Source organism: Panthera tigris, chromosome C1, assembly GCF_018350195.1.
Source record: "Panthera tigris isolate Pti1 chromosome C1, P.tigris_Pti1_mat1.1, whole genome shotgun sequence".
NCBI lineage: Eukaryota > Metazoa > Chordata > Mammalia > Carnivora > Felidae > Panthera > Panthera tigris.
In genome coordinates, this window is record NC_056667.1 from 36,216,764 (window position 1) to 36,243,974 (window position 27,211).

At 46.2% G+C, this 27,211-nt stretch overlaps 2 protein-coding genes across 5 annotated transcripts in view; one reads left to right on the top strand and one right to left on the bottom strand.

Annotated features, from left to right (window-relative positions):
- Positions 1-10,437, top strand: part of MAST2 (microtubule associated serine/threonine kinase 2) — a 206,949-nt gene extending 196,512 nt beyond the window's left edge. For 2 of the 3 annotated variants that reach the window (XM_042996974.1, XM_042996972.1), the window contains 14 exons: positions 163-301; positions 2,753-2,885; positions 3,661-3,826; positions 4,357-4,458; positions 4,721-4,843; positions 5,021-5,130; positions 5,484-5,638; positions 5,886-6,169; positions 6,278-6,475; positions 7,128-7,351; positions 7,550-7,672; positions 8,099-8,235; positions 8,353-8,546; positions 8,856-10,437. In XM_042996974.1, coding sequence (XP_042852908.1) covers positions 163-301; positions 2,753-2,885; positions 3,661-3,826; positions 4,357-4,458; positions 4,721-4,843; positions 5,021-5,130; positions 5,484-5,638; positions 5,886-6,169; positions 6,278-6,475; positions 7,128-7,351; positions 7,550-7,672; positions 8,099-8,235; positions 8,353-8,546; positions 8,856-10,381 — 3,614 coding nt within the window. In that variant the 3' untranslated portion in view covers positions 10,382-10,437. The remainder of the gene's footprint in view (positions 1-162; positions 302-2,752; positions 2,886-3,660; positions 3,827-4,356; positions 4,459-4,720; positions 4,844-5,020; positions 5,131-5,483; positions 5,639-5,885; positions 6,170-6,277; positions 6,476-7,127; positions 7,352-7,549; positions 7,673-8,098; positions 8,236-8,352; positions 8,547-8,855) is intronic. The other variant, XM_042996973.1, reaches the window with a different exon arrangement.
- Positions 10,438-14,991: 4,554 nt separating this feature from the next.
- The window catches only part of LOC102949853 (phosphatidylinositol 3-kinase regulatory subunit gamma), a 131,480-nt gene continuing 119,260 nt past the window's right edge, over positions 14,992-27,211 (bottom strand). For both annotated transcript variants that reach the window (XM_007077262.3, XM_042996975.1), the window contains 3 exons: positions 25,554-25,628; positions 24,961-25,131; positions 14,992-18,540 (listed from right to left, as the gene is read on the bottom strand). In XM_007077262.3, the coding sequence (XP_007077324.1) occupies positions 18,342-18,540; positions 24,961-25,131; positions 25,554-25,628 (445 nt within the window). In that variant the 3' untranslated portion in view covers positions 14,992-18,341. The remainder of the gene's footprint in view (positions 18,541-24,960; positions 25,132-25,553; positions 25,629-27,211) is intronic.

A 27,211-nucleotide genomic window follows, 5' to 3' on the forward strand; every position in this document is an offset into this window, starting at 1 on the left:
CACACTCTGTCTGCCCCCATACCAGCGTTGGAAGGGCTAGATTCACAGTCTCTAGCACCAGGCTATTCTGTGAGGCTGTCTCCTCTGGGACCTCAGAGACTATAAAGCCTAAGACCATAGGGAACTGGATCCTTCCTTCATGGTGGCCTGGGCTTGTTGCAGGAGGAGATTGTGCTACTCTGCTGAAGAACATCGGGGCCCTGCCTGTGGACATGGTGCGTCTGTACTTCGCAGAAACCGTGCTAGCCCTGGAGTACTTACACAACTATGGCATCGTGCACCGTGACCTCAAGCCTGACAAGTATGCCCACACTCTTGGTTCCTTGTCCAAGGTCTCTCTTGGATCTCTAAATAGATGGAGGCAGACACAGCATGTTTGAATCTATCCCAGAATGGATGCTAGGAAATAGTGCTCTTGTGGGTGTCTGTCTAGGCCTAGTACTCTAGCCCCTGACCACCCCAGATGCAAAGACCATTGCCAGTAAGTCTGGCAGGCACATAAGACTTCGGTGACATGTAAGAATCACTGAGAAGCTCCACTAAAGAAACCAAGCAGGAACGAAAGAATCGGCACATCTAGTAGATGGATAAACAAGTGTTCTAACATTTACTGGCCTCTCTGGGCCAAGCACTATAATCTGGACTGTAAAATAGTCCCTGGCCTATAGAACATAAGTTTAGTATGGGAACAGAAATATCTGAGTATAGGCTGCTTCTCGGAAGGCATAAGTCAGATGGAAAAGGTGAGAGGAGCTTTCTAAAGCCAGGAAACAGGATTTGCAAAGGCACCCACCCAGGTGTGAGAGAATGAGACCTAGGAACTACAGTATGCGGAAATGGAGATCCTTAATTGGTCAGAGTAGTAAGAGAGAAGGCTGGAGAGATAGGCAGGGATTAGATCATCAGGGGTCTTTTTGTTAGGTTTGGGTTTTATTTTAAAGGGTTGGAGCCACCTGGGTGACTCACTTGGTTAAGTGTCCAACTTCAGCTCAGGTCACGATCTCACAATTCATGAGTTCGAACCCCATGTCGGGCTCTGTGCTGACAGCTCAGAGCCTGGAGCCTGCTTCAGATTCTGTGTCTCCTACTCTCTTTCTGCCCCTCCCCATTCACTCTCTGTCTCTCCCTCTGTCTCTCTCAAAAATAAACATATAAAATTAAATTAAATTAAATTAAAAAAATAAAATAAAATAAAGGGTCCTAACAAGTTTTCAAAGGGCCTGTTAGCCAAAGCTATGATAGAATGACAGATTTTAGTTTAGGTTTAGAGAGTCCACTGTGCAGTGGAAAAGGTGGTGAGGCTGTTGCAGTAGATCAGGCCCAAAACAACCACACCTGCAGGATGCAGAAGAGAGGGGATAGTGTTAAGAAGTAGAAAGGAAACCAAAGGGTTGGGGTGGGTGGTGGAAGAGAAGCAGGGGAGCAGGAGTCTGGGATGTCGTCCAGACTTCTAGCTCAGGACTAGTGCATGGGGAATAGCCTCTTTTGTGAAAAGTGGCTTTGACACTAGACAGACCTGAGTTCAAATGACCCCTTGTTAACTCTGTGAGTTTGGGTCTGTTCATTAAACCTCTCTGAACCTCATGTTCCTCCTCTTAAAAAATTGGGGATAATTTTTAATTATTTTATTATTAATTATTTATTAACTATCAATTATTAATCAACTGTTTTTAATTAATAATAAATTAATTATTTAATTTATTTTTAAATTATTAATACCGGTCTTTGTTGCATTAGTTACTGTGTAAGACCTTTTGGGAGCCAGGATATTTTTATAAGTAATAAACTACTTGTCACAGAACTCAGAGATAACAAAAATCATTTTCTGAGAAGACCACTTAGGCAGTGTGACTCTGTTTTGGACAGGTTGAGTTCATGGTGTCCATAAGACATCTGGGAAGTTAGTAGTCATGAAGCTCATAAAAGAAGTCAGATGCTGATTTGGGAATCAGAATAAAGGGGTGGCAGGGTGAAGCCTTTGTCATGAAATGAAATGGTCCCAGCAGAGTATGTAATGGGAGAACAGAGAGACCATTCTCTGTGAGATCTTATTTCTAGTTTCTCCCAATCAACTTTCCTTTAAAACCAGCTGTGGAGAGGTGCCTGGGTGGCGCGGTGAGTTAAGTGACCAACTCTTGATCTCGGCTCAGGTCATGATCTCACAGTTCATGAGTTCAAGCCCCGGCATCAGGCTCTGCGCCGACAGCGCAAAACCTGCTCGGGATTCTGTCTCTCCTTCTCTCTGCCCCTCCCCTGCTTGTTCTCTCTCTCTCTCTCTCTCTCAAAATAAATAAGCTTTAAAAAATTTTAAAACCAGCTGTGCACATGGAGCAAGATGATTCACCCCTTTCGCCTCTCCCTGAGTCTGGGTATCGTGAGACACCCAGTGAGAAAAGAGGGCTGGGTATGGCTAGAGCCTTGGGATGCGGTTGATCTTTCTGTGGAAGAAGGTCAGTCCGTCAGCTGGCTGGTACCTGCCCCCAGCATAGAATACAGTTGAGGGGAATAAACATTAATGAGTTGGGGGAATGGGCAAAAGGCAGGTTAGTTCTTGTGCAGAATGTAGTACTCACAAAGCCAGAGATTTTTTTTTTTTTTTTTTCATAGGGGCCGGTCTCCTTGATGAAGCTACCCTGCTTATATCCCACAGGAACCCTTTGGAAGCCTGACTGGGAAATTTTGGCATATAAAAAATCAGCACTCTTAGAAAACTAGGAAATAACCCTATACTTTTGTTTCTCTGGTTTCCCAGCCTCCTGATTACATCCATGGGGCACATCAAGCTTACTGACTTTGGCCTTTCTAAAATTGGCCTCATGAGCCTGACAACAAACTTGTATGAGGGCCACATTGAAAAGGATGCCCGGGAGTTCCTGGACAAGCAGGTACAGAAGGATAGTTGAGACCTTGGGAGTTGAGTTCCAGACTTCAGAATAAGGGTAGGGGGCCATATACTTAGCTAGATATTAAGACTGGGAGCTCCTATCTTTTCCACCTTTTGGTTCCACGGAGGTATTGAGGGTAGGTAGCACATTTGGAAAATAGGGTGGGCCACAAGAATCATATGGATATAAAATCCAAAATCATCTTCCTCAGGGTTTGGAGAAAATAGGTCGTATAACCATTGTTATTCTCAAAGACTAACCTGAGATTTGTCCTGAACCTCCTATAGCCTCGGTCAAGGGCAAGGCTCTTCTGGAGCCTGTTCTTGGAACACTGCTCCAAGTCTCCACCGGATTATGGTCCAGCTTCTTGAGAGTAGCCTCTGGATGTTCCTTGATTTGACAGTTCAGGTTGTGACTATTTGCAAGTCCCTGTAGTAGTCATGTGACTAACTATAGGGTCTGTCCTTTGAGAGGCTGGAGGGCAGAGGCCAGTTATGGGAACAAGATGCCAGAAAGAGTTGTTAAGGGCTCGGGGAGTGGTTGTTCCAGGCTAGAAGTGTATGTTTTGGTTAGTTAGGAAGTATGTAAATTCACTCCACCAACAGTTCCAAATCCGATACCCTGGGTTCCTATTGATCTTGTTCTTTAACCAAAGTAAGCCAAGTCTTCCTTCAGAGACTTTCTTCTCCAGGGGTGGGAACATCCCCACTTCTTCAGCCATTATGCCAATGAGCTACCTCAGGACGCTGAGCCAGCCTGGCTTCTCTGTGCCCAGGTATGCGGGACCCCGGAGTACATTGCGCCTGAGGTGATCCTGCGTCAGGGCTATGGGAAGCCAGTGGACTGGTGGGCCATGGGCATAATCCTGTATGAGTTCCTGGTGGGTTGCGTCCCTTTCTTTGGAGATACTCCGGAGGAGCTCTTTGGGCAAGTGATCAGTGGTAGGTACCATCACCCTGGCATACTGGGGAGACAGAGTCTGGATCCACAAATATAATTTACACATGCACCTGTGAGGCTTATGAGTTCTTGTTCTGAATTTGTGTGTATGTGTAGTATGCTTGCCTCTTAGATGCGAATGTGTGTGGGTACGTGTGCACTGTGTGTGTCACGTGGGGCTTGTTCCATTTGTGTTCATGTATCCCCCATATGCCTGTGTTGTGTATGTGTGAGTATACTAGTGTCTGAAGTATAAAGGCAGGGTGAGCTGGAGCTTCAGGACAGGAGAAGTCCTGGATCAAGAGCAAGCTGCGGGCTAGGGTATGTGTGACCCCCTAGGAGGGCAGGAACTTATAGAACTTAAAGAGTTGGGTCCTGGGCAAGGCTTTCAGTGGCTCTGGGCTGGGCCCGTTATGCCTACCTACCCATGTCTTACCATAGAACCCTCTTCTTTATCTCCCCACTCTGCCTGCCTGCAACCTCTGAGACCCTTCTCTAAACCACTCCTTCCCTCTTACCCCCAACTCTTTAGATGAGATTGTGTGGCCTGAGGGGGAGGATGCACTGCCGCCAGATGCCCAGGACCTCACCTCTAAACTGCTCCACCAGAACCCTCTGGAGAGATTGGGTGCAGGTAGGACAGGCCCCACTGACCTTTCTCACAACTTGGAAGAGGGAAGAGGGAGGTTGAGTCCATGCAACCGGGAAGCTCAGGCTTCAGATATGGGCAGCGCATCTGATCCTGAGACTGCCCTGCTCCTGTGAGCACAAGGAGAAAGGTGCCATAGCCGAGGCATTCAGGACTGGCCTCTTGAGGTCTGGGTTCTCACTGGACTTGCTGGCCTGGACTCCACACAGCTCATCCTGCGCCTCGCCCACACCCTCCCTGTCCACAGGCAGTGCTTCTGAGGTGAAGCAGCATCCGTTCTTTACTGGTCTGGACTGGACAGGACTTCTTCGCCAGAAGGCTGAATTTATTCCTCAACTGGAGTCAGAGGATGATACCAGCTACTTTGACAGTAAGGCCACTGGTGGGATGGGGAGAAGTGGGGATCCTACCTGTTTGCCCAGAAACACCTGTGCACCCTCCACTTGGTACTGGGAGTCACTTCTCCAGCCCTCTGAGGTCTGATAAAGGTCAAAAGGAGGCACCAACCAGGGCCTCTAAAGGGAACTGTCCTGTGTGTCTGACCCAGCCCGCTCTGAGCGCTACCACCACGTGGACTCAGAGGATGAGGAAGAAGTGAGTGAGGATGGCTGCCTGGAGATCCGCCAGTTCTCATCGTGCTCTCCAAGGTTCAGCAAGGTGCGATGGAGCAGGCCCAGGCTGGGAAGGACTGGGAGAAGAGGACCTGTCAAGGAATATGCCTGGGGCAGGTTGGGGGGGAGCATGTGACGGGGCTACCCCTAGGAAAAGAGGAAGAAGGGGCCCAGCCTGCATATGACAGATATCGCAAGAACCGCTCCAGGCCCTGACGTCAGAGATGCCAGGGGTGAGGCCCAGTCAGGCCAGTGGAATAGCCGCTTCCTCGAATATTCATCTGGTATGGAGGAGGGAAGGGGAAAACTGGTTCCAATTCCTGGGTTTCAGGTGCCAAGGATACTTTTGGGAGGTGTGGCTATTGGGGCCTGTCCCTGGCACAGACTCTGTGCCCACAGGTGTACAGTAGCATGGAGCGGCTGTCCCTGCTTGAGGAGCGCCGGGCACCACCCCCCACCAAGCGCAGCCTGAGTGAGGAGAAGGACGACCACTCTGATGGCCTGGCAGGGCTGAAGGGCCGAGACCGGAGCTGGGTGATTGGCTCCCCTGAGATGTGAGCACCCAGAATCCACCTAGGGTGGGCAGCATAGCCATCCATTAGTTGTTACAGATCATGGGTGAGATTCAGATGCTGGGGGGCAGTGCTGGTGGCAGTGAGGGGGTATCCCAGGGATGGCTGCTGAAGGGAATGTCAGAGGAAAAAAGTTCTATGACTTACAACTCTTGTGAGCCCCTCAGGAAGCCTGAGCTGGAGGAAGGAGACCACCTGCCTGTCTCACCCTGGGCCTTGTGTCTCACAGATTGCGGAAGAGGCTGTCAGTGTCAGAGTCATCCCACACTGAGAGCGACTCAAGCCCTCCACTGACAGTGCGACGCCGCTGCTCAGGTCTCCTGGATGCTCCTCACTTCCCTGAGGGCCCTGAGGAGGCTAGCAGCACCCCCAGGAGGCAGCAGCTGGAGGGTACATGGCTTCTGACACCCCCATCTGGAGAAGGGGTATCTGGGCCTGTCCCTGAACGGCCAGTAGAGCGGCGACTGAAGCTAGATGAGGAGCCTGTTGGCCAGAGCTGCAGCTCCAGTCCAGGTGTGGCCCAGCAGGTGGCCAGGAGGCCTGGAATGGAGGACGCTGCAGGCAGGCAGGGGGGTGAGGCTCCACTGCATTGCAGGTTTCAGTGCTTACTTGGGCCCACAGCTCTGGAGACTCGAGGAGGCCGTGGGACCCCACAGCTGACTGAGGGAGCCACAGCCAAGGCCATCAGTGACCTGGCGGTACGCAGGGCCCGCCACCGACTGCTCTCCGGGGACTCAGCAGAAAAGCGCACCACTCGCCCCATCAACAAAGTGATCAAGTCCGCCTCAGCCACAACCCTGTCCCTCCTCATTCCTACAGGTAAGCCCCCCAGGGAACTAGGATAAAACTCACAGGAAGGGCCTTGGAATCTCTGTGGGCCTTTGGCAGGGTCTGCGCATGGCAGGTATGTCTGTGCATCGTGTGTTAAGGAGCAGGTATCTGAGAGACTGTGTGTCACTGCTGCCTCCTTGTTAGGAGATGAGAGGTCTCTAAAAGTGTGCATTGGTGTCAGGTTGTGTGTGCATATGCCACAAGGCGAGGTGGCACTATGTAATGAGTGCAGGCTCTGAGGCAGAGAGCTTACATTCAGATCCTGGCTCCTGACCTTGACAAAGTTGCTTAACCTCTCTGAGTTTCAAGTTCCTCATCAAAAATCGTAGAACTTACTAGTGGTAGCTCGTAGGGTAATTGGGACGTATGAATACGTACAGAGAGCGTATGTGGCCCCTGATGGATACAAGTATGTATTCAGTAAGTGCTAGCTGCCATCACCTCTTGGGCCAAGGGGGGTGGTTTGGGCATGTGAGGGGCTTTGCTGCTCTTGAGTCTGTGGTGAAGACATCCCTGGGCTTAGTCTCTGCCTGTGACTACAGCTGTGAGGCATCAGCAGCCTAGCCTAGATGGAGCTGGGCTGGAAGTATGGCCAGGCCAGGGTCCTCTGACCTGCTCAGTCCTGTCTTTCCTTCTCCAGAACACACCTGCTCTCCATTGGCCAGCCCCATGTCCCCACATTCCCAGTCATCCAACCCGTCATCCAGGGACTCTTCTCCAAGCAGGGACTTTTTGCCAGCCCTCAGCAGCTCGAGGCCCCCCATCATCATCCACCGAGCTGGCAAGAAGTATGGCTTCACCTTGCGGGCCATCCGTGTCTACATGGGTGACTCAGACGTCTACACTGTGCACCACATGGTGTGGGTATGTCTGGCCATCCAGACCTGTTGTCTCCCAGTTTTGTCATTGTTCTGCCTTCCCCCTATCAGGGCCTGTCTGTCCCTGCTTCTTTCCCTGCCTAAACTATCCTCAGGGTATAAAGTGGGGGTGGGGAACAGCAGAACCAGGCCCCACACTTTACACTCAGGCTCCAGGCTGAGGACTGTTATCTCCCTGGGGCAGCACGTGGAGGATGGAGGTCCAGCCAGTGAGGCAGGGCTTCGTCAGGGTGACCTCATCACTCATGTCAACGGGGAGCCTGTGCATGGACTGGTGCACACAGAAGTGGTGGAGCTGATTCTGAAGGTTAGTGCTGGGTATGCTACCTGACGTGGTCCCCCAGTGACCCTGCCTTATAAGTCTATGACTTACTACGGGGAATTGGGAGAGTTGGGTGCACACACCCATGGCACTGAGGACAGACGCACCCATAGCAATGGGCTTTTGCTGGAAAGCAGCGTCCTCACTGACCAAGGCCCAGGGATCCTTCTGAGCCATGGGTAGGACTGAAGAACAAGACAAATGAGCCTCTTCTCCACTTTCCCAACCCTAAACTGTCCAGGCTCCAGTTGGAGCCATTTCCTAATCTGTGAAGTGGGAAGACAGGCCTATGGTTCACACCTGTCAATGTAGGGACAAAAGCTAGAGCTGTGGGGTAGCCATGCCTGAGGGTGAGGGTAGGAGCAAAAATATGTCCCCTGCCTTAGCCTGGGTTCACGCTCTGTTCCCCAGAGTGGAAACAAGGTGTCTATTTCAACAACGCCCTTGGAGAACACATCCATTAAAGTGGGGCCAGCTCGGAAGGGCAGCTACAAGGCCAAGATGGCCCGAAGGAGTAAGCGGAGCCGGGGCAAAGATGGGCAAGAAAGGTGAGCATGACTGAGCCACCTAGGTGCTCGTGTGTGCTCGGAGCCCTGGCTATTGGGCCCAGTATATGCTATGCCTCGTGCACCAACTCACACAGCCCTTGACTCTTGTCTCTGCAGCAAAAAAAGGAGCTCCCTGTTCCGGAAGATCACCAAGCAGGCATCCCTGTTGCACACCAGCCGTAGCCTTTCCTCCCTTAACCGCTCCTTATCATCAGGGGAGAGCGGGCCAGGCTCTCCTACACACAGCCACAGCCTTTCCCCCCGATCTCCCACTCAGGGCTACCGGGTGACCCCTGATGCTCTGCATTCAGGTATGAAGTGCTCCCTGCACATCACAGAGACAGCCCCTGGGAGGTAGGAAAGAGCCTATAGGCCCTCTGTGCTTCTCTGCGGCCCCACTCTGAAACTCCTTCACCCTACCCCCTGCAAGACTCAGCAGTCCTAGGGAGGAGGTGACAGGGGCGGAGGGTGACTTTATTTCTGTAGCCTGGGCTCTGGTTCACTGGCTAGGGTCACCTTGATGATCCTGGGACATTCTACGGGTAGCCCTGCCTTGCCCCTCAGTCACTTCTATCAGCTGACATTGTTCTGCCTTTGTGTGTCTGTCTGTGTGTGCAAAGTGGGAGGAAATTCATCACAGAGCAGCTCCCCCAGCTCCAGCGTGCCCAGTTCTCCAGCCGGCTCTGGGCACACACGACCCAGCTCCCTGCACGGCCTGGCACCCAAGCTCCAGCGCCAGTACCGCTCTCCGCGGCGCAAGTCGGCCGGCAGCATCCCTCTGTCACCACTGGCCCATACCCCTTCCCCACCGCCAGCAGCTTCACCCCAGCGCTCCCCATCGCCCCTGTCTGGACATGGAGCCCAGGCCTTCCCCACCAAGCTTCATTTGTCGCCTCCTCTGGGCAGGCAGCTCTCACGACCCAAGAGTGCAGAGCCGCCCCGCTCACCACTACTTAAGAGGGTACAGTCAGCTGAGAAACTGGCAGCTGCGCTTGCTGCTTCCGAGAAGAAGCTAGCCACTTCTCGGAAGCATAGCCTTGACCTGCCCCACCCTGAGCTAAAGAAGGAACTGCCGCCCAGGGAAGTCAGCCCTCTAGAGGTGGTTGGGACCAGGAGTGTGCTGTCTGGGAAAGGGTCACTGCCAGGGAAGGGGGTGCTGCAGCCTTCTCCCTCATGGGCCCTAGGCGCTCTCCGACAGGACCGGGCTGAACGGCGAGAGTCGCTGCAGAAGCAGGAAGCCATCCGTGAGGTTGACTCTTCAGAGGATGACGCCGAGGAGGGGCCGGAGAACAGCCAAGGTGTACAGGAACCGAGCTTGGCACCAAGCCCAGAAGTGGGCCGGGACCCACCCCTCAGAGGAGCAGGAGAGGGTGAGGAAGAGGATGCCTTCTTGTCTAGGGACCCCAAGAGCCAGGGCTCAGCGGCCCCAGGCCTGTTGACAGAGATCACACTGAAGGATCCCGGAATGGAAGGCCCTAGTGTCCCCCAGAGGAGGCTTGGGATCCCACAAGCCTTTGAGGAGGCTGCCAGCTCCTCATCACCGGCCCCCAGCCTAGATAAGGCTGGACCCACAGACCCTATCCCTCCTGAAGGCTGCTGGAAGGCCCAGCACTTCCATACCCAGGCACTAACAGCACTTTGTCCTAGCTCTTCAGGACTTCTCCCTACCAGTCCCTCTGCTGTCGCCTCGACCTCTGGAGAGCCAGGCCCATGGGCCTGGAAATTTCTTATTGAGGGTCCAGACAGGGCATCCCCAAGCAGAAAGGCAACAATGGAAGGTGGGATGGCCAGCTCCCAGGATTTGGAAACCATAACTCCAGTCCATTCAGAGAACCTGTCTCCCAGACAGGAGGTGAAGTCATGGCCACCTGGTGCCCCTGGGCTGGTCCATCCACCTTGTGAGTTTCCCCGCCAAAGCTGGCTGTGGAAGCCCGAATGTGCACAAATAGAGAAAGAGGAGCCAGCCCTGGGCATCACCAAAGTGCCTGATGCCTCAGGTGATAGGAAGCAGGACATTCCACGCAGAAGCTGCCCTCTCACCCAGGAGCCTGGGCCCAGCCTGCTCCGGAGAGGCCGAGACCCAGCAGGCCCTCAAAAGCATCAGGACTTGGCATTGGTGCCTGATGAGCTTTTAAAGCAAACATAACAGTCGTTTGCCATTTCTTGCACTCAGATCTGTGTAATACATGCTCTTGGAAACCATCTTTGTCTTTTGTTTCTTTCAGTCAACACAAATGTAACTCAAGGTCTTTGTTACTGCTGAGAATAGAGTGGTGAATAACACACTTTTCCACTGTCAGGGGAGGGTTGCCTAAGCCCAATGTGGCTTTCCAGAGACTGCGACGTCTGAGCTCCAACCTCTAGGACAGATGATAGTAGTTTGCTGCGTTAGAAGAGTGGGGTGGATTAGTCTGAGTATCCAAGCAAAAAGTACAGCACTTACCATATACTTGGTATATTCAAGAAACAGAAAACAAAGTGGAAATGGGTCTAGTGAGTTTGGCAAGGGCCATATTTAATGATCTTCCAAGAGCTTAGACTTTCTGTAAGTGGTGGGGAGTTATAGAAGACCCCGTAGCAACTAATATTCTGGCTTATAGAGGAGGGAACTTGGGTTTTCAGATATTAACATAGCTTGGGCACAATTACAATTAGAACCTAGGTCTCTCCTGACTCCACAACCCATATTTATCTCTTAACTTGGAGTGCTTCATGGCCAGACAATGAGGTAGAAGGAGGTGAAGAGTTAAACTTGGGATATATTTGAGGTACTTGAGGGACATTCAGAAGGTAACTGGATGCATGGGCCTGGAACTCAGTACGAAAATCTGGATTGAAGATAGAAATTTGAGAGCCATCAATGTATCAATAGTGATACATTGAGGAACACTGGCATTTAAGGCAAATAAAGAAGACTTAGAAACAGCAGCAAGAAGAGAATCCTAAAATCCAAGAGAGGGAAGAGTTTTGAAATGGAGGGAGAAATGTCTTGTTAAAACACTGAAAGCCCATTTGAGGTGAAAATACAGAGATGCCTTAATGTCTGTAGCCAGTAAGCCCTTCCTGGGCTTTTGTCAGATGGGCCTTAGCAACGGAAGTAGACATTACCAAGGTGGATGGCCCCCAGTGAGTAGGACTGCATTGGCGGGAGGGTGAGCAGGTGGTGTGGGAGGAGAGAGGACATCTATGGGGCCATTGTATTGGAGGAGTCAGGAGATGGCATCACAGGAGCAGAAAGTAAGGCTGTGGTGGAGTACCTCCATGGTGATGGAGGACTTTTCAAACTGTGGCCTTGCACTAATTGTCCCATAATCCAATGCCCAGGTTTGAAGGAGAGGCGTCCAGAGGACTGGAGACAGGAAAATGCCTCAGGGCCACTGGCTGGGTGCCTCCTGCACCCTTCAACTCTTTGTCACCTTGCATGGAGAAGGCTGTGGCCGCCAGAGGGCGTACCCTGCCTGTGGCGCCAGAGTCCACAAGTAGATGTCTGACCCCTCAGCCTTCAGTCCCTTCTTGAACTCACTTCCTCTTTCCTTCAGTCATTCATTGGCAGCAGACCCTCAGCCAGCCTGTACTGGACACTGAGAACACAGGTAACTGGTTGCCTGGGGGAGCCTCCCATGTAGATCAGGATCTGGTTAGAAGCACCGTAATACCACAGGTGAAGGAGGTGGGGGCAAGCACATCTTGCAACAGTTTGTGGGAGGGAGGAACTACCTCTCAGGTTAGAAGTGGGGGGTGATTGAGGAAAGAGTAGGCACAGAGATGCTAAGCATCCTGTAATGCACAAGGCAGCTGTCTCAAGTGCCAGTGGCGTTCTCTTTGAGAAACATCACTAGATTAGCCTGAGGGGAGGGGTTTCTGAAAGACAACTGCACGAAAGTGTGATAATCACATTTATGTTTTAGAATATCACTGGCTTCAGTATATAAGGAAGGCTCTAGTGGAATAAGCAGACCAGAGAGAAAATGATGTAGTGATCCATTATGGTGGTCTGAAATACTAGGAAAACCTTGATGGAAAGTGTAGTAGCTGGACACAGATTTGACAACTACCAGCAAATAGTTGGTAAAGCCATAGGAATAGATGGGGATTGTATAAAGAATAGTTGCAGAAGGAAGAAAACCCAAGACATTGGGACTATCTGAAGGGAAGGAGCCAGGGAAGAATAACTGAAGTGGGGGATGAGATCCTGAACGTGGGAGAAACCAGACCATTTTAGGAATTCTGTGGTTTACCCTTAGAGCAATTGAAAATTAATGGTTTTACACAGGTTCAGATTTGTATTTTGAAAAGCTAACTCTGAAACATTAAAAAGGCGGGGGGCGGGGAGGGATGGCCCCTAGGTGGCTCAGTTAAGCTTCGGACTTTGGCTCAGGTCATGATCTCATGGTTCGTGAGTTCAAGCTCTGCATTGGGCTCTGTGCTAACAGCTTGGAACCTGGAGCCTGCTTCAGATTCTCCCTCTCTCTCTGCCCACCCCCACCCCCCCCCCCGACTTGCACTCTGTCTCTCTCTCTCTCTCTCTGTCAAAAATAAACATTAAAGAGGGGCGCCTGGGTGGCTCAGTCGGTTAAGCGTCCGACTTCAGCTCAGGTCACGATCTCGCGGTCTGTGAGTTCGAGCCCCGCATCGGGCTCTGGGCTGATGGCTCAGAGCCTGGAGCCTGCTTCCGATTCTGTGTCTCCCTCTCTCTCTGCCCCTCCCCCGTTCATGCTCTGTCTCTCTCTGTCTCAAAAATAAAACGTTAAAAAAAAAATTAAGGAAAAAATTTTTTTAAAAAGAAAAGCTAACTCTGGTTGTTATGAGAATATATCTGAGGGGGGCAAGAATGGAAGAAGGGAGGCCTTTCCAGTATTAAGGTTAGAGTGAAGCAATGAAGTGAAGCAATGTAGTTGGGGAGAAGTGAAGTCTTTGACATTTAGAAAGTAAAACTGATATGGGTTGGTGATGTTTTGTGTAGACAAGAAACAGGAAGGCCTTGTGGATGACTGCTGCATTTCTGGCTTACATAACCAGATGAATTCTGTATTTCCACCCCGAAATGTGAAACAGTAGAAGAGAACCTGGGCTAAGTGGTGACCCTGCATGTGGTATGCTGTGAGGTGCCTCCCAATAGAGGACTGAGCAGGAGAAACAAAGATTTAATTGGCCTAAAGATGGTAGATGAAATCATGGATGTGGATAAAACTGCCAAGGAAAAAGACATCAGTGAGAAGGCAGCCAGAGGAGTCTGAAGAATTAAAAGGAACAGAGATATAGGAGGAAAACCAGATGCTGAGTCATCATGGAGTCCAGGGGAGAGTTTTTCATGGCAAGTAGTCAATGATGATGGTTATTGAAGACCTCAAGGGAAGCAGCTTCAGCTGGTGATGGAACCTGAACTGAGATGGTGGAGGAGAGGAAATAAAGACAGATTTAGACAGTTTTTATAAAAAGGTTTGGCTTTGAAGGAGGGCAAAGAGATGAAGGGATGTAGGATTCAGTAGAGGTCAGGAAGTAGACTGAGACACACCCAACCATGTTTCAATGTCAACAGATGACCCAGTCAAGAGAAAACAACAGTGAAAGAATTGATAACTGATCATGGGGGATTCCTGAGGAGGAAGGAGAAAATAGATACAAAAATACATGAGGTAAGGTTAGCTTTTAGTTGGAGGAGGGCCAGCTTTTGTAATTTAACAGGTGAGAGGCAGAGCAGTCATGTGGACATAGGTTTTAGGTTTGGTGGTAGGAAAGTAAGGGAATTCATAGCCAAGCATAGGTTTTCTCTGGAAACAAAGTTTGCAGTCCCTGTGGGATACTCAAGGCCCCAGTGGAGATATCCAGACAGCAGGTGAAGTTCAGAAGACAGGACTAGGCTGGAGACAGTAATTTGAGTGTCCTATACAGAGAGTGGAAACAACTCAGGATCTGGGAAGATCCTCTATCAGTTCCTAGCATATGGGGAGAAAGGACATAGGCAAGATCATTTAGGGCAATGGACCACCCACTACCCAATCTGATTTGTAATTCACTACACACCTGGGTGGGGCCTGAGAGACTGCATGAAAACTGCAATGTCCTTTGGAAAGAGGTGGTCACATTTTGTTAATTATGTCCCTAACATAGAGAAACCTTAACAAAGTGCTGTGGCAGGAGGGTGACAAGGGCCTTGGGCAACATTTACCCCCAGAATAGACTCTGGAAACACTTTTATTTCCGGGTAGAAAGGTGTGATGAGAATCTGTAAGCTGGACTTTCTAGTAGTTAGGAATGGGGCGAGAAGGAAACAGCTCTCAGATTTAACTTTCTCGGGGTTGGTTTCTGAGTGTCCCTGTGTCCTGTGCTGGATGGAGATGTTGGCATCATGCCTGTTAGGGGCGACTTCCTCTTCTTGTTGAGGGGAAGAGGAGCGCCTTTCGTGGCCCCAGTTCAGCCCCAGGACCAGTCTTTTGGTGCTCATGACAAAGAAGGTTTGGGAGTTTCAGGGCGTTCAACACCCTAATCCTCTGCTTGCCTCCCACCCCTAGGCCACCCCTTCATAGCATGAGGACAAAAGGTGCTTTATTGCAATGTTTTTATTGCATTACTGGAGCAAGTTGGCCAGACTGTTCCCTCTTGGGGAAGATAAACAAAAGACTGAAAAGTATCTCCCCCATCACTTTCCCCCCACCCTCCCCCACAACTGCACAGCAATGTCTGAACACATCTGGTGACAAGAACAATTTGCAAAAGTGGTCTAGGAACTACATTATGAACTGTCCCAACACAAGACATATAGTTGGCTTCTTTGTGAATCAGATATTTTTACATAAACTACATGGTTGGGATTTTTTTTTGTTGTTTTTTTTTTGTTTTTTTTTGTTTTTTTTGTTTTTGACTACATCAAAGACAGTAGAAGAATAGTTTTTCACAAGTAACAACAGGGCACCAAAGTCACATGCTGGAATTTGTAAGGAAACAAGGTTTGTCACAAGTGGCTGCAGCTACAGCAAGGATGAGCAGTTGGCAGCAGAGAGCTCAGCCAGGCCTCTGTCTGCACCCTCTGCTTTGAGGCCACAGAAGCCTTAATAGAGGCCTACTCTGGAGTCTTAACTGGCAACAAAGACCACCTCAAAAACCAAGAATTGTCCAGATGCAATTCTTGGTCCAAGAGGACCCATGGGGCTGGTTCCTTGCCGCAAGAAGAGGAGACCTATGGAAGACACCACATTTGGCTATCAATGCCTTTAGAGCACATGAGGTCCAAGGTAAGTGGGAGGTCCCAACAAGGCTTGGAGATGGAGTAAAGGTGGTATTAGGAAGTCCTCAACCTTGGCCAAATCAGTGGTAAGGACACAGCTAGCCTATACAGTCCTGAGGCCTGGCCAAAATTTAGCATCTGTGATCAGGAAGAGACCAAGAGGACTGTTCTGTGATGAAATCTGTGCCTGGAAAAGATGGGCCTAGGACCTGTGTTCAGCAAGCCTCAAGCTGCTTCCATGCTGGTGGCTGGCTTCCCTAGCCAGAAAAACAACAAGCCCCTCTGGTCTTTGTCTCTTTACTCCCTCTTCAGTGAGGCTGTAGTTAAGATGCCGAGAGAGAGTCCCAGGGTCCAAATCATGGGACAGGACACAGAGCTACACTCAGATGAAGGACCATGGAGTAAAAGAGCTGCATGCTACCCCTCCAAGTGGCTAGTAGACTGGTCCCCTATGCCATTTCCACTGGCTCAGGATCAAGCAAGTCATGTGGCAACTAGTCAGAAAAGATATTTTCCAATTTCTCAAATGATCCCTAAGGCCTTAGTTCCCACAAAGCAACAAATTCAAGAATAAAAAAACAGGGAAGAAAAAAGTGAAGGAATGTAGGACTAAAAAAGAAGAGTCCTTCTCTACAAGCCAGCCCTTATTCGAAGTGTAAATATTAGATGGTGCTAGCTCTCTCCCTACACACCCTTAATGTCTGCCTGAAAAGGAGCAACACATGGTTCAATGTCACAGGCATGTATACTTACTCCTGTTTTATTTTAGAAGAGACACTTGGAACTCACTAAATTTTAGTACCAGAAAGGAGGGATTTCTTGCACCCAATCTTGAGCACCCAACTGCTTAAGCAGGTTCAATACCAGGTACAAGGCCTAGCAGCAACTAAGCTGATACTACCCAGTAAAACTTGCAAGATTTCAAGCTGGCAATGTGGAGAAGGGATGTGCAGTTGGCTATCGTTAAGGGCTTAAGTCAGAATGGGACACTGGAGGGAGGAGTTCATTTGTCTGCCTCACCTAATCCTGAAACTGCTATGTAACCAAAGAAAAACCAAAGATATGCCCTTTTCTTCCTATCCTCATTGTTAGTAACTCTGGAGGTCTTTCCAAAAATTGTAAGCTATTTTTGCATCATGGTCCATTCTAGACCCTGTCACCAAGATAAGTGCTCAGGGAAAGTATTTCTTTCTTTCATCCCACAAACTAGAACTTTCCTAGGTAAGCCTTATGTACCAAGACCCAGATATTGGCTGCTTCTGTAGCTCAGCCAGGATGCCTGACTGCACAGCTTTGGACTCAAACAGCTGACTCACTCTGAACCTATTATGGTTCCAGGACTGGCTCGGAGGCAGCTGGACTCTGTTGAATGAGTGTGGACTGATGGGGGTGGGGCATAATGGAGGTAGGAGTAGATGCCTGCCTCCAACTCTGCTCGCTAGCTTCACTCAGCTGGAAGGTTTAAACCACATGGAGCAGAAGATTCCTGGCCTAAAATCAGGGCCACTGAAGCATGAGGACAGTCTGTGCACATCATCTTAATGGCAGGCTCACAAAAAGGCAAAGTGAAAAACTTCCAGATGGCTTTTACTAACAGTCTAAGCTCCAAGCCATTATTTCCTCTCCTTGCAAAAGTTTCAGAAACCACTGTATGGAAGCACATGGGTGATGTAGATGACCCCCAGCCTCTGGGTCTGTGAATTATTGAGGTCCCTGACAACAGTCTGGCTCCCTTCCTGCTACAACCTTAGCCACCTAGATCTCCCCTAAGCCTTACCCAGCAAAGGAGAGGGAGATGAAGGGAAATTAAACCACATTTACTGTTTCTGCAGGGCATTTAAACTTGGGGAAGCACATGTAAGACTGTTGTTCTATATCATTATTTGGTATATCAAGCCATCTAAAAGCACTGGATTGCACCTTTTCTTTACTCATACAAACAAGTTACAAAGGTTTCAAACAATAGATCATTCTTTTAAGGAAACACCACACAAGCACCAACTTCATTTTATGATTCAAAGCTCACCATGCCCACAAAAAGAACACTATTCCTCATCTCTGAGAAACAAGGGTGGGGCAGAAGGAGTTGCACTGACCAATTTTAGTGTTTGCTAAAACTAACAAATTCTAGTTTTCAAGTTTTGGTACAGAAGTGTGCATTCAGATACTAGTGCTGTCTTTTCCATCAGACCTTAGTCTGGCAACAAATATTATTCTGCTGAGATCAATTTGGTTTCTAAACATAATGCTTCTTTAGAGGAAGGAGCCACTGAGATGCTGACGCCTAACTTGTGTTAGTTAATAAAGTACCTCCAGTTGAAGGTGTTTCTACCCCCTTGACTAAGATTCTCTAAATGAAATCCCAAGCCTCCTCATTTTCCTTTGGTTGTCTTTTTTCACCAAATGCCATTCTACCACAGAACCAAAACAGACTTCTTTTTGGGAGGAAGTTAAGAGAGACTGCCAGATCAAAACAGAACTCCCCAAAGAGCCATGCCCCTGCCACATTCTCAGAGTCGAAGACCAAAAGAGGACAAGGACTCTTCAGAGATTTCCAAGATATAAACCCCCACCCTCATCAAACCTAATACGTTCTGCTGAGGGTGCCTGGCTAAACAAAACAAAAACCCCCATGAAATAGGCTTTCCAGAAAACAACATCTGCTTCCAGCTCCCTATGTCGGTGCAGCGGCAGAGCGGAGTCTCAGAGAAGCTCAGGCTTCTTGCGCCCCCATCCTGGCAGGCTGCTTCTCGGCCTCTCCACATTCACAGGATCACTTCTTGTGCAAAACAAGCAGTCTACGTAGAAAGAATGCCCTCATAGTCTAATAAAAACTGTAGGAAAAAAATGCTAGAGAGCCACCTCTCTTCCCACTCCCTCTTTATCTGCAGAACGAGGGCATCTGTGCATGGACAGGGTAGGCAAGCCGGACATTGAGGGAGTCGTTGTGTTGAACAAGGGACGTCTGCTGGTAATGGAGCACCAGCTCCTTCAGCGAGCTGTACAGGTTGTAGGGCTCTGCGAAGCCATAGCCCCGAGCAGTACTGTAGATCACACAGTGCTTCACTTCCCCATCGGCACTGCCAAGACACAACACACAAACACCACAGGGAATTAGAGCAGGGATGATAAAGAGACCCTAAATGACCAAAAGTCTGAACAATTTTTCTGCAAAGGAAGAGGTTTAGCAGTAAATTTGTAAAATGTCACATCCATGTGTGTCCCCTCACCCCCCTTACAGACTTATCACAGAGGCACCTTTCACCTCCCACCAAGACATGGCAGAAGGAAAATGGATGGTGGCATATAATCACTAAGCTGTGAAGCTTCGTGAGGCAAGATTGCACTGGAAAGAGAACCTTTTTTTTTTTTAAGTATACAAATCAGTGATTTTTAGAATATTCACAAGGTTGTGGAAAAATTTCCAGAATATTGTCACTACCCTAAAAGAAACCATGTACTCATTAGCAGTCACACTGTATCCCTCCTCCCCCTGGACCCTAGCAAACACTAACCTACTTTCTGTCTCTATATGGATTTGCCTATTCTGGAATTTCACATAAATAGAACACACAATATTGTACAACCTTCTGTATCTGGTTTCTTTCACACTTAGCACATTTTCGAAGTTCGTCCATGTTGTAGCCTGTATCAGTTACTTCATCTTGTGGCCGCATAATATTCTGTCTGGATATACCACATTTTATTTATCCATTCATCGACTGATGGGACAAGTGGATTGTTTCTATTTTTTACTATTATGAATAATGTTGCTCAAACATTTGCCAAGTTTTTGTATGGATTATGTTTTTAGTTCTCTTGGATACAGAGCTAGGATATAGAGCTAGGGGTGGAACTGCTGAGTCATATGGTAACTCTTTTTAACTTTTTGAGAAACTGCCAAACTGTTTTCCAAAGTGGTTACACCATTTCATATTCCTGCCAGCAGTGTATGAGGGTTCCAATTGCTTTACATCCTTGTCAACACTTGTTATTGTCCATCCTTTTTATTATAATCATCCCAGTAGTATCTCATTGTGGTTCTGATTTGCACTTCCCTAAGGACTAATGATGTGAAGCATCTTTTCATAGACTTACTGACCATTTATATATCTTCTTTACAGGAATGTCTATCCACTTCCTTTGGATAAGTACCCAGTAGTGGAATTACTGGATCATATGGTAGTTCTATTTTTGAGGAACCACTGCCATACTGTTTTCCAGAGTAGCTGTATGAATTTGCATTCCCACCAACAATGTATAAGGGTTCCTTTTTCTCCATGTCTTCACCAACACTTGCTGATTCTTGCATTTTTTATTTTAGCCATTCTGACAAGTGTAAAGTGATAGCTCATTGGGGCTTTAATTTGCATTTCCCTGATGATGAGTGGTGTTAAGCACCTTTTCATGTGTCTGTTGGCCATCTATATTTCTTCTTTGCAAAAATGTCTATTCATGTTCCCTGCCCATTTTTAATTGCATTATTTGGGGTTTTTTTTGTGTGTGTTGAATTGTATAAATTCTTTATATATTTTGGATATTAACCCCTTATCAGATATGTCATTTGCAAATGTCTTCTCCCATTCAGTAGGTTGCCTTTTTGTTCTGTTGATGATTTCCTTTGCTGTTTAAAAAGACAGGCTTGGGGCACCTGGGTGGCTCAGTCGGTTAAGCGTCCGACTTCGGCTCAGGTCACGATCTCGCGGTATGTGAGTTCGAGCCCCGCGTCGGGCTCTGTGCTGACTGCTCAGAGCCTGGAGCCTGTTTCAGATTCTGTGTCTCCCTCTCTCTCTGACCCTCCCCTGTTCATGCTCTGTCTCTCTCTGTCTCAAAAATAAATAAAAGTTAAAAAAAAAAAAATTAAAAAAAAAAAAAAAAGACAGGCTTACTGCAGCATTATTTACAATAGCCAAGATATGGAAGCAACCCAAGTCCATCGATACATGAATGAAGAAGATATGGGAGATACATACACATACATACAAAATGGAATATTAGCCATTAAAGAACGAGATCTTACCATCTGCAAAAACATGGACGGACCTGGAAGGTATGATTCGAAGTGAAATCAGAGTAAGACAAATACTATATATGATTTCACTCATATATGGAATTTAAGAAACAAATGAATAAAGGAAAAAAAGAGATTAAAAAAAAACCCAGACCCTTAAGTACAGAGAACTGGTGGTTACCAGAGGTAAGGTGGGTAGGGGGATGGGTGAAATACATGAAGAAGATTAAGAGTACACTTCTCTTGGTGAATTTTGAGAAATGTATACAATTGTTGGATTATATAATACACCTGAAACTAATAACACTGTATGTTAATTGTACGTGACATTTTGTTTAAATGTCTATCCAAATCACCCATTTTTAAATTGGAACATTTGTTTTTTTCCTGTTAAGAGTTATGATTTAGACATTAGTTGCTTCACAGATATATGATTTACAAATATTTTCTCCTATTCTGTGGGTTTTTTCACTTTGATAGTGCCCTTTGATATAAAAAGTTTTTAGGGGTGCCTGGGTGGCTCAGTCAGTTGAGTGTCCAACCTCAAGCTCTGCACTGGGCTCTTTGCTGTCAGTGCAGAGCCCACTTGAGATCCTCTGTCCCCTTCTCTCTCTGCCCCTCCCCTGCTCATGTTTGCTCTCTCTCAAAAATAAAACATTAAAAAGAATAAAAAAGTTTTTAGTTATGGTGAAATCGAATTTATTTCTTCTTTTTTTATTTATTTTTTTAAGGTTTATTCATTTTTGAGAGAGACAGCACAAACAGGGGAGGGGCAGAGAGAGAGGGAGACACAGAATCTGAAGCAGGCTCCAGGCTCTGAGCTGTCTGCACAGAGCCTGACGCGGGGCCCAAACCCACAAAACACGAAATCATGACCTGAGCCGAAATCGGATGCCTAACCAACTGAGCCACCCAGGTGCCCCTATTTATTTCTTCTTTTGTTGTTTGTGCTTTTGGTTTGTAAGAAACCATTGCCTAATCCAAAGTCACAAGGATTTATGCCTATGTTTTCTAAGTATTCTGTACCTTTAGCTCTTACATTTAAGTCTGTAATCCATTTTATTTATATTATTTTTTAATGTTTATTTATTTTTGAGAGAGACCACAAGTGGGGGAAGGGCAGAGAGAGAGGGAGACACAGAATATAAGGCAGGCTCCAGGCTCTGAGTTGTCAGCACAGAGCCCCATGTGGGGCTCAAACCCACGAACCATGAGATTGTGACCGGAGCTGAAGTCAGACACTTAACCAACTGAGAGTCACTCAGGTGCCCCACTGAGTTATTTTTTATATATGGTGTGAGGCAAGGGTCCAACTTTATTCTTTTGCATGGCTCTCCCATTGTTCCAGCTCCATGTGTTAGAAATGACTATTTTCTCCACATTGAATTGTCCTGAGACCCTTACTGAAAACCAACTGACCATGAATGTAAGAGTTTATTTCTTGTTTCTCAATTCTATTCATTGATCTACATCTGTATCCTTGTTAGCACCTCAGGATTTTTATTACTAAACCTTTGTTGAGTTTTGAAATCAGGATTTCAACTTTTTTCTATTCTTTCAAAGACCATTTTGGCTGTGCTAGATCCCTTGCTCTCTCATGACATTTTGTCAATTTCTGCAAAAATCCAGCTAGGATTTTTTTTTTTTAACTTTTTAAGTTTATTTTGAGGGAGAGAGCACACGCGTGTGCACAAGCAGGGTAGGGGCAGAGAGAGAGAGGAAGAGAGAATCCTAAGCAGGCTCCATGCTATCAACACAGATCCCAATGCAGGGCTCGATTTTGCGAACTGTGAGATCATGACCTGAGCCAAAATCAAGAGTCAGATGCTCAACCAACTGAGCCACACAGATGCCCCTGGGATTTTTGATAGGGATTACATTGAACATGTAGATCAATTTGGGAAGTTATTTCCATCTTAACAATATTAAGTCTTTTAATCCATGAGCAGAGGAGGTCTTTCCACTTATTTAAGGTGTCCCTTTAAGTTCTTTTAATAACATTTTATAGTTTTAATCCTAGGTATTTTTGATGATATTACAAATGATATTATATGCCTTCTTCATTTTGTTTTCAGATTGTTTATTAATGGTATTTAGAATCCTGATCTTTTAACCTGCAACCCTGCCGAACTTTAGCTCTAATAGTTTATATTTTCTTTACCAAACTGGATGCTTTTTATTTTTATTTTTCTTGCCCAATTACCCTAACTAGAACCTTGTATACAATGATAATTAGAAGTGGTGAGAGTGGATATCTTTGTCTTCTTCCCGACCTTAGGGGAAAGGATTCTTTCACCATTAAGTATATTAGCTCTGGGTTTTTCATAGATACCCTTTATCAGGTTGAGGAAGTCCCCTCCTATTCCTAGTTTGTTCAGTGCTTTTTTAACTTGAAAGAGCACTAGATTTTGTCAAATGCTTTTTGTGAGTCTACTGAAATAATCATGTAATTTTTGTCCATTATCCTATTAATGCAGTATATATTCTGTTGATTTTTTTTTTAATGTTTGTTTATTTTTGAGAGAGAGAGAGCACAAGCAGGGGAAGGGCAGAGGGAGAGAGGGAGACACAGAATCCTAAGCAGGCTCCAGGCTCTGAGCTGTCAGCACAGAGCCCGACACGGGGCTTGAACCCACGAACTGCAAGATCATGACCTGAGCTGAAGTCGGACATTTGAGGATTTCCCAAATTTCTGTTTTTGATTTCCAGTTTCTTTGCATTGTGGTTAGAAATCATATTTTGTGATATTTCAACATACCTCACAATGTTTGAGACATATTAACATTTTAAACATACTCTGAGACTCGTGACCTATGGTTAGGCTGAGTCTCTTGCGAAGGTGTACTCTTTTTCTCCTTCCTTTAGCCTCAGACTTGACCACATTGAAGTCCACAGCAATGTAGAGCTCCCTTGCTTATGAAAACTACCTGCAGTCAAATATCATGCTGGCATTCATGCTGAGGATGGCTGTAAGCAAAAGTCTGGCAACACAAAGACTTCCACTTGTTTATCAGCCATTCTGCCTACAGTAATCTCCCAATATACCTAGAACATTTGCTTAAGTAGTTTTTTAGGAGATTCTTATAGCAAAATTCACATGATTATGTAGTAGGAAGTCACACATGGAACTCACTCGTTTTTCCATTTTAATTTGTTAATGACATCATAAAGAAGCTTAAGAAGAAATTGCTTAACTCTACAGCCTTCTCAGGCTAAAGACCTGCAGCCAGCAATGCCTGTATTCGTAGGTTAGGGATTCAACTCTGATCCTTATTGCCATTTGGGATAAAAAATTTGATTAGGGGTAGATCTAGATCAAAAAGGAAGCAGAAGACTTGAATAATACTATAAAACAACTAGACCTCACTGATCTATCCAGAACACTACACCTAACAACTGCAGAATACATATTCTTCTCAAGTGCACGTGAAACATCATCCAGGATAGACCAGAGGTTAGGCCACGAGTCTCAATACGTTTAAAACGTTAATACGTCTCAAACGTTGAGAGATACGTTGGAATCTCACATAATATGATTTCTAACCACAATGCAAAGAAACTGGAAATCAAGCGTCCAACTTCAGCTCAGGTCATGATCTCACGGTTTGGGAGTTCGAGCCCCACATTGGGCTCTGTGCTGATAGCTCAGAGCCTGGAGCCTGCACTGGATTCTGTGTCTCCCTCTCTCTCTGCCCCTTCCTCACTCTCATTCTGTCTCTCTCATAAACATTAAAAACTGTTTCTAAAAAAGGAAACTAATAGAATAGACTTTTCCAAACAAAGTCATAAAATCATCTTATGGAAAATACCCAATATTTTCTATCAGTACCCCAACAGAATACTATTTAAGTATAAAATTTATATAGTTTTTCTTCTGAAGTAAAAACAGTTCTTAATCAAGCCTTACTTAAACTGACACTGAAGCCCAAATTAGACATGAGGAGACTACTAAAGAATTATGTGATCTTTTCAATTGAAGAACTCATTACTTTTCACAAATACCTGAAATCCAGTAGTAACATTGCAGGGCCTAATCTACTTACCATTTAAATTAAATTCCCCCAGGCGTGCCTGGGTGGCTCAGTTGGTTAAGCTCCGACTCAGGTTATGATCTCATGGTTTGTGAGTTGGAGCTCCACAGCATGGGACTCTATGCTGACAGCTTGGAGCCTGGAGCCTGCTTCAGATGCTGTGTCTCCCTCTCTCTCTCTACCCCTCCCCCACTCATTCTCTCTCCCTCTCTCAAAAATGAATAAACATTAAAAAAAATTTTTTTTAATTTTTTCAAAAAATTAAAATCCCCTAAAGAATTTCAGATATCATTTCTCCTAAAGCAACAAACTGTTTTCCTTGTACAAATATTAATGGTCTAAGCCATGGGTCCTCATTACTGTACTTGAAATAATTTTAACTGAATTTGATGAGGGGCTGAGTTTCTATTAATCAATGCAAAAGTTTTCAAAAGGTTAACCCCCCAGAGAAGACTTACACCACAGAGCAAGCATAACATCCTTTCTTGCTACTCTCACGAATTAAGAATGCACCATCAGGTTTCCCATAAAGCAAGTCCTCTGCTTGTACTCGATTGATATCCTCAACAAACCAGGTTTTCTCATCATAATGGGGCAGGTTTTCATCTTCCTCATTGATAAAATAGGTCCTAAAAATTAAATGTTAAAATGTTATTCTAACAATCAGGTTACTTTATATCTAAAAGCAAACTCATGAATAAGACACTCTTCTAAATCTTTAACCACAAAATGACAAAGTGAAACAATAATTACTTATATGCTTTTTAACAGCTTCATTATTTGCTATGGTGCAGAAAGCACAAAATTCACATGTCTCATCCAATCAGCTGACACATGAATGTCTGAATGAGCAATGCTTATGCACCTAGGTTTCATGTGGCTCAGCAGGTCTCTGACCTTAAGTACTCTTCAAGTAATTCAATTCAAGAGGTGCAAAGTTCTTGATTCAATGTCCTCAAGTGACAATGAGAACCAACATTTAGCATGTATGAAGAGGGCTCATGTCTTATATTGGGAACAAAACCCTCTGACAGAAAGGTAAATAACTTACTCATCAGCATCTTCATTCTTGATTCCCAGCCAGGCATTTAGGCGTTTCTGTCTGACTCCTTTGTGATTGAGCCATCTGCCAGAGAGAAGACACCAGTGTCAGTATCTGTGCCAACTCTGCCCAAAGTAGACATGTCCAAGCCAACCAAATTTCCAGAGTCCAGGAACCTTTTATTTTAACCCATTCCCACTAAGAATGGCCAGAGATTTCCTTAAACTAGTTTCTCCTTAACTTTTCCTTCAACTTTCTGCAAAAAAGCAGAAACACAGGGAGGTACCTGAAATTAGGCACTTACCTCATTTTTCAATTTTCCTTTTCTAGAAGGCCATAAGCACACATACCATAAGCACATATGTACCACCATAAGCACACATACACTTGCACTCAAACAGAGGGTGACATGTGTTTCTGAAATCATTAGTTACATGAGCATGGTGTCACATTAGCAATCTCCACTAAGCCAGAAGACTGAAGTCCTGGATGGCCTACTATATTGAGTTAAACATTCCAAAACAATTTCAAGGCCTATTATTTGCACCTAAGCAAGCCACAAGAAATTCAGGGTGTCAATCTGAGTAATTAATACAAATTTACTTTATCACTAGGCAAATCATAGTATTTTTAAATATACCAAACCTTGACATGGCCACTGGTCTAAAACTTGAGTATAAAAACTCTTTCATCACCATCCTCCAACCAGGCTCCTGATCACTCAGGTCTCATCATAAACATATCTCTCTGGGAGGACTGCCCTAATCATCCCAATGAATGCTATCCCCTTGCTATTCTCTATACTTTACCTTATCACCTTCATAGCACTTTCCTGACATTATTTTATATTTTCACTTATGTTTGTCTTCCCCACTAAAATGTAAGCTGCTTTAAAGAAAGGAGTCTGTCCTGTTGTTCATGTCCCCACTGCTGAAAACAGTGCCAGCATCTAGTAGATATTCAACAAATACCTCCCTAAAAACCCTATGTGTCTTTACCACCAGGTGATGATTTATCACACATGATGTGAGCTCTCTTTTATATTTAGCCTACATTATTTGTTAAAGGAGCTTTCAAGGTTTAGTTTGCCATACTTATTCATGCCTCTTGGGATGGTATATTTCTTTTTTTTTTTTTAATTTTTTTTTTTTTTTTTTTTTGAGACAGAGAGAGACAGAGCATGAATGGGGGAGGGGCAGAGAGAGAGGGAGACACAGAATCGGAAGCAGGCTCCAGGCTCTGAGCCATCAGCCCAGAGCCCGACGCGGGGCTCAAACTCATGGACTGCGAGATCGTGACCTGAGCTGAAGTCGGACGCTCAACCGACTGAGCCACCCAGGTGCCCCAAGGGATGGTATATTTCTTAATCTCATCACTTTCCAGAGAAAACAAGGGCTTCCATTCATTCCATTGGTCCATGGCATAAGTCTTCTTCTTGGGCCTTTCTTCAGTTTCACTATGTGACCAGAACCACATAAGCTTTCCAAGAGCAGACACACCCTAATTTTAGACAAGGGTACTTCCTTGCCTTCTTTCCAAAGTTCTTCTGTATGCTAGGTGTACTTGCTGGACTTTTTTTTTTTTTTTTTTTTGGCCACAATAGCAAACTGAAATGATCCCTAAAGAGGAGTTACTAAAAACTATTCAGCACAGCATAGTTGTAATTG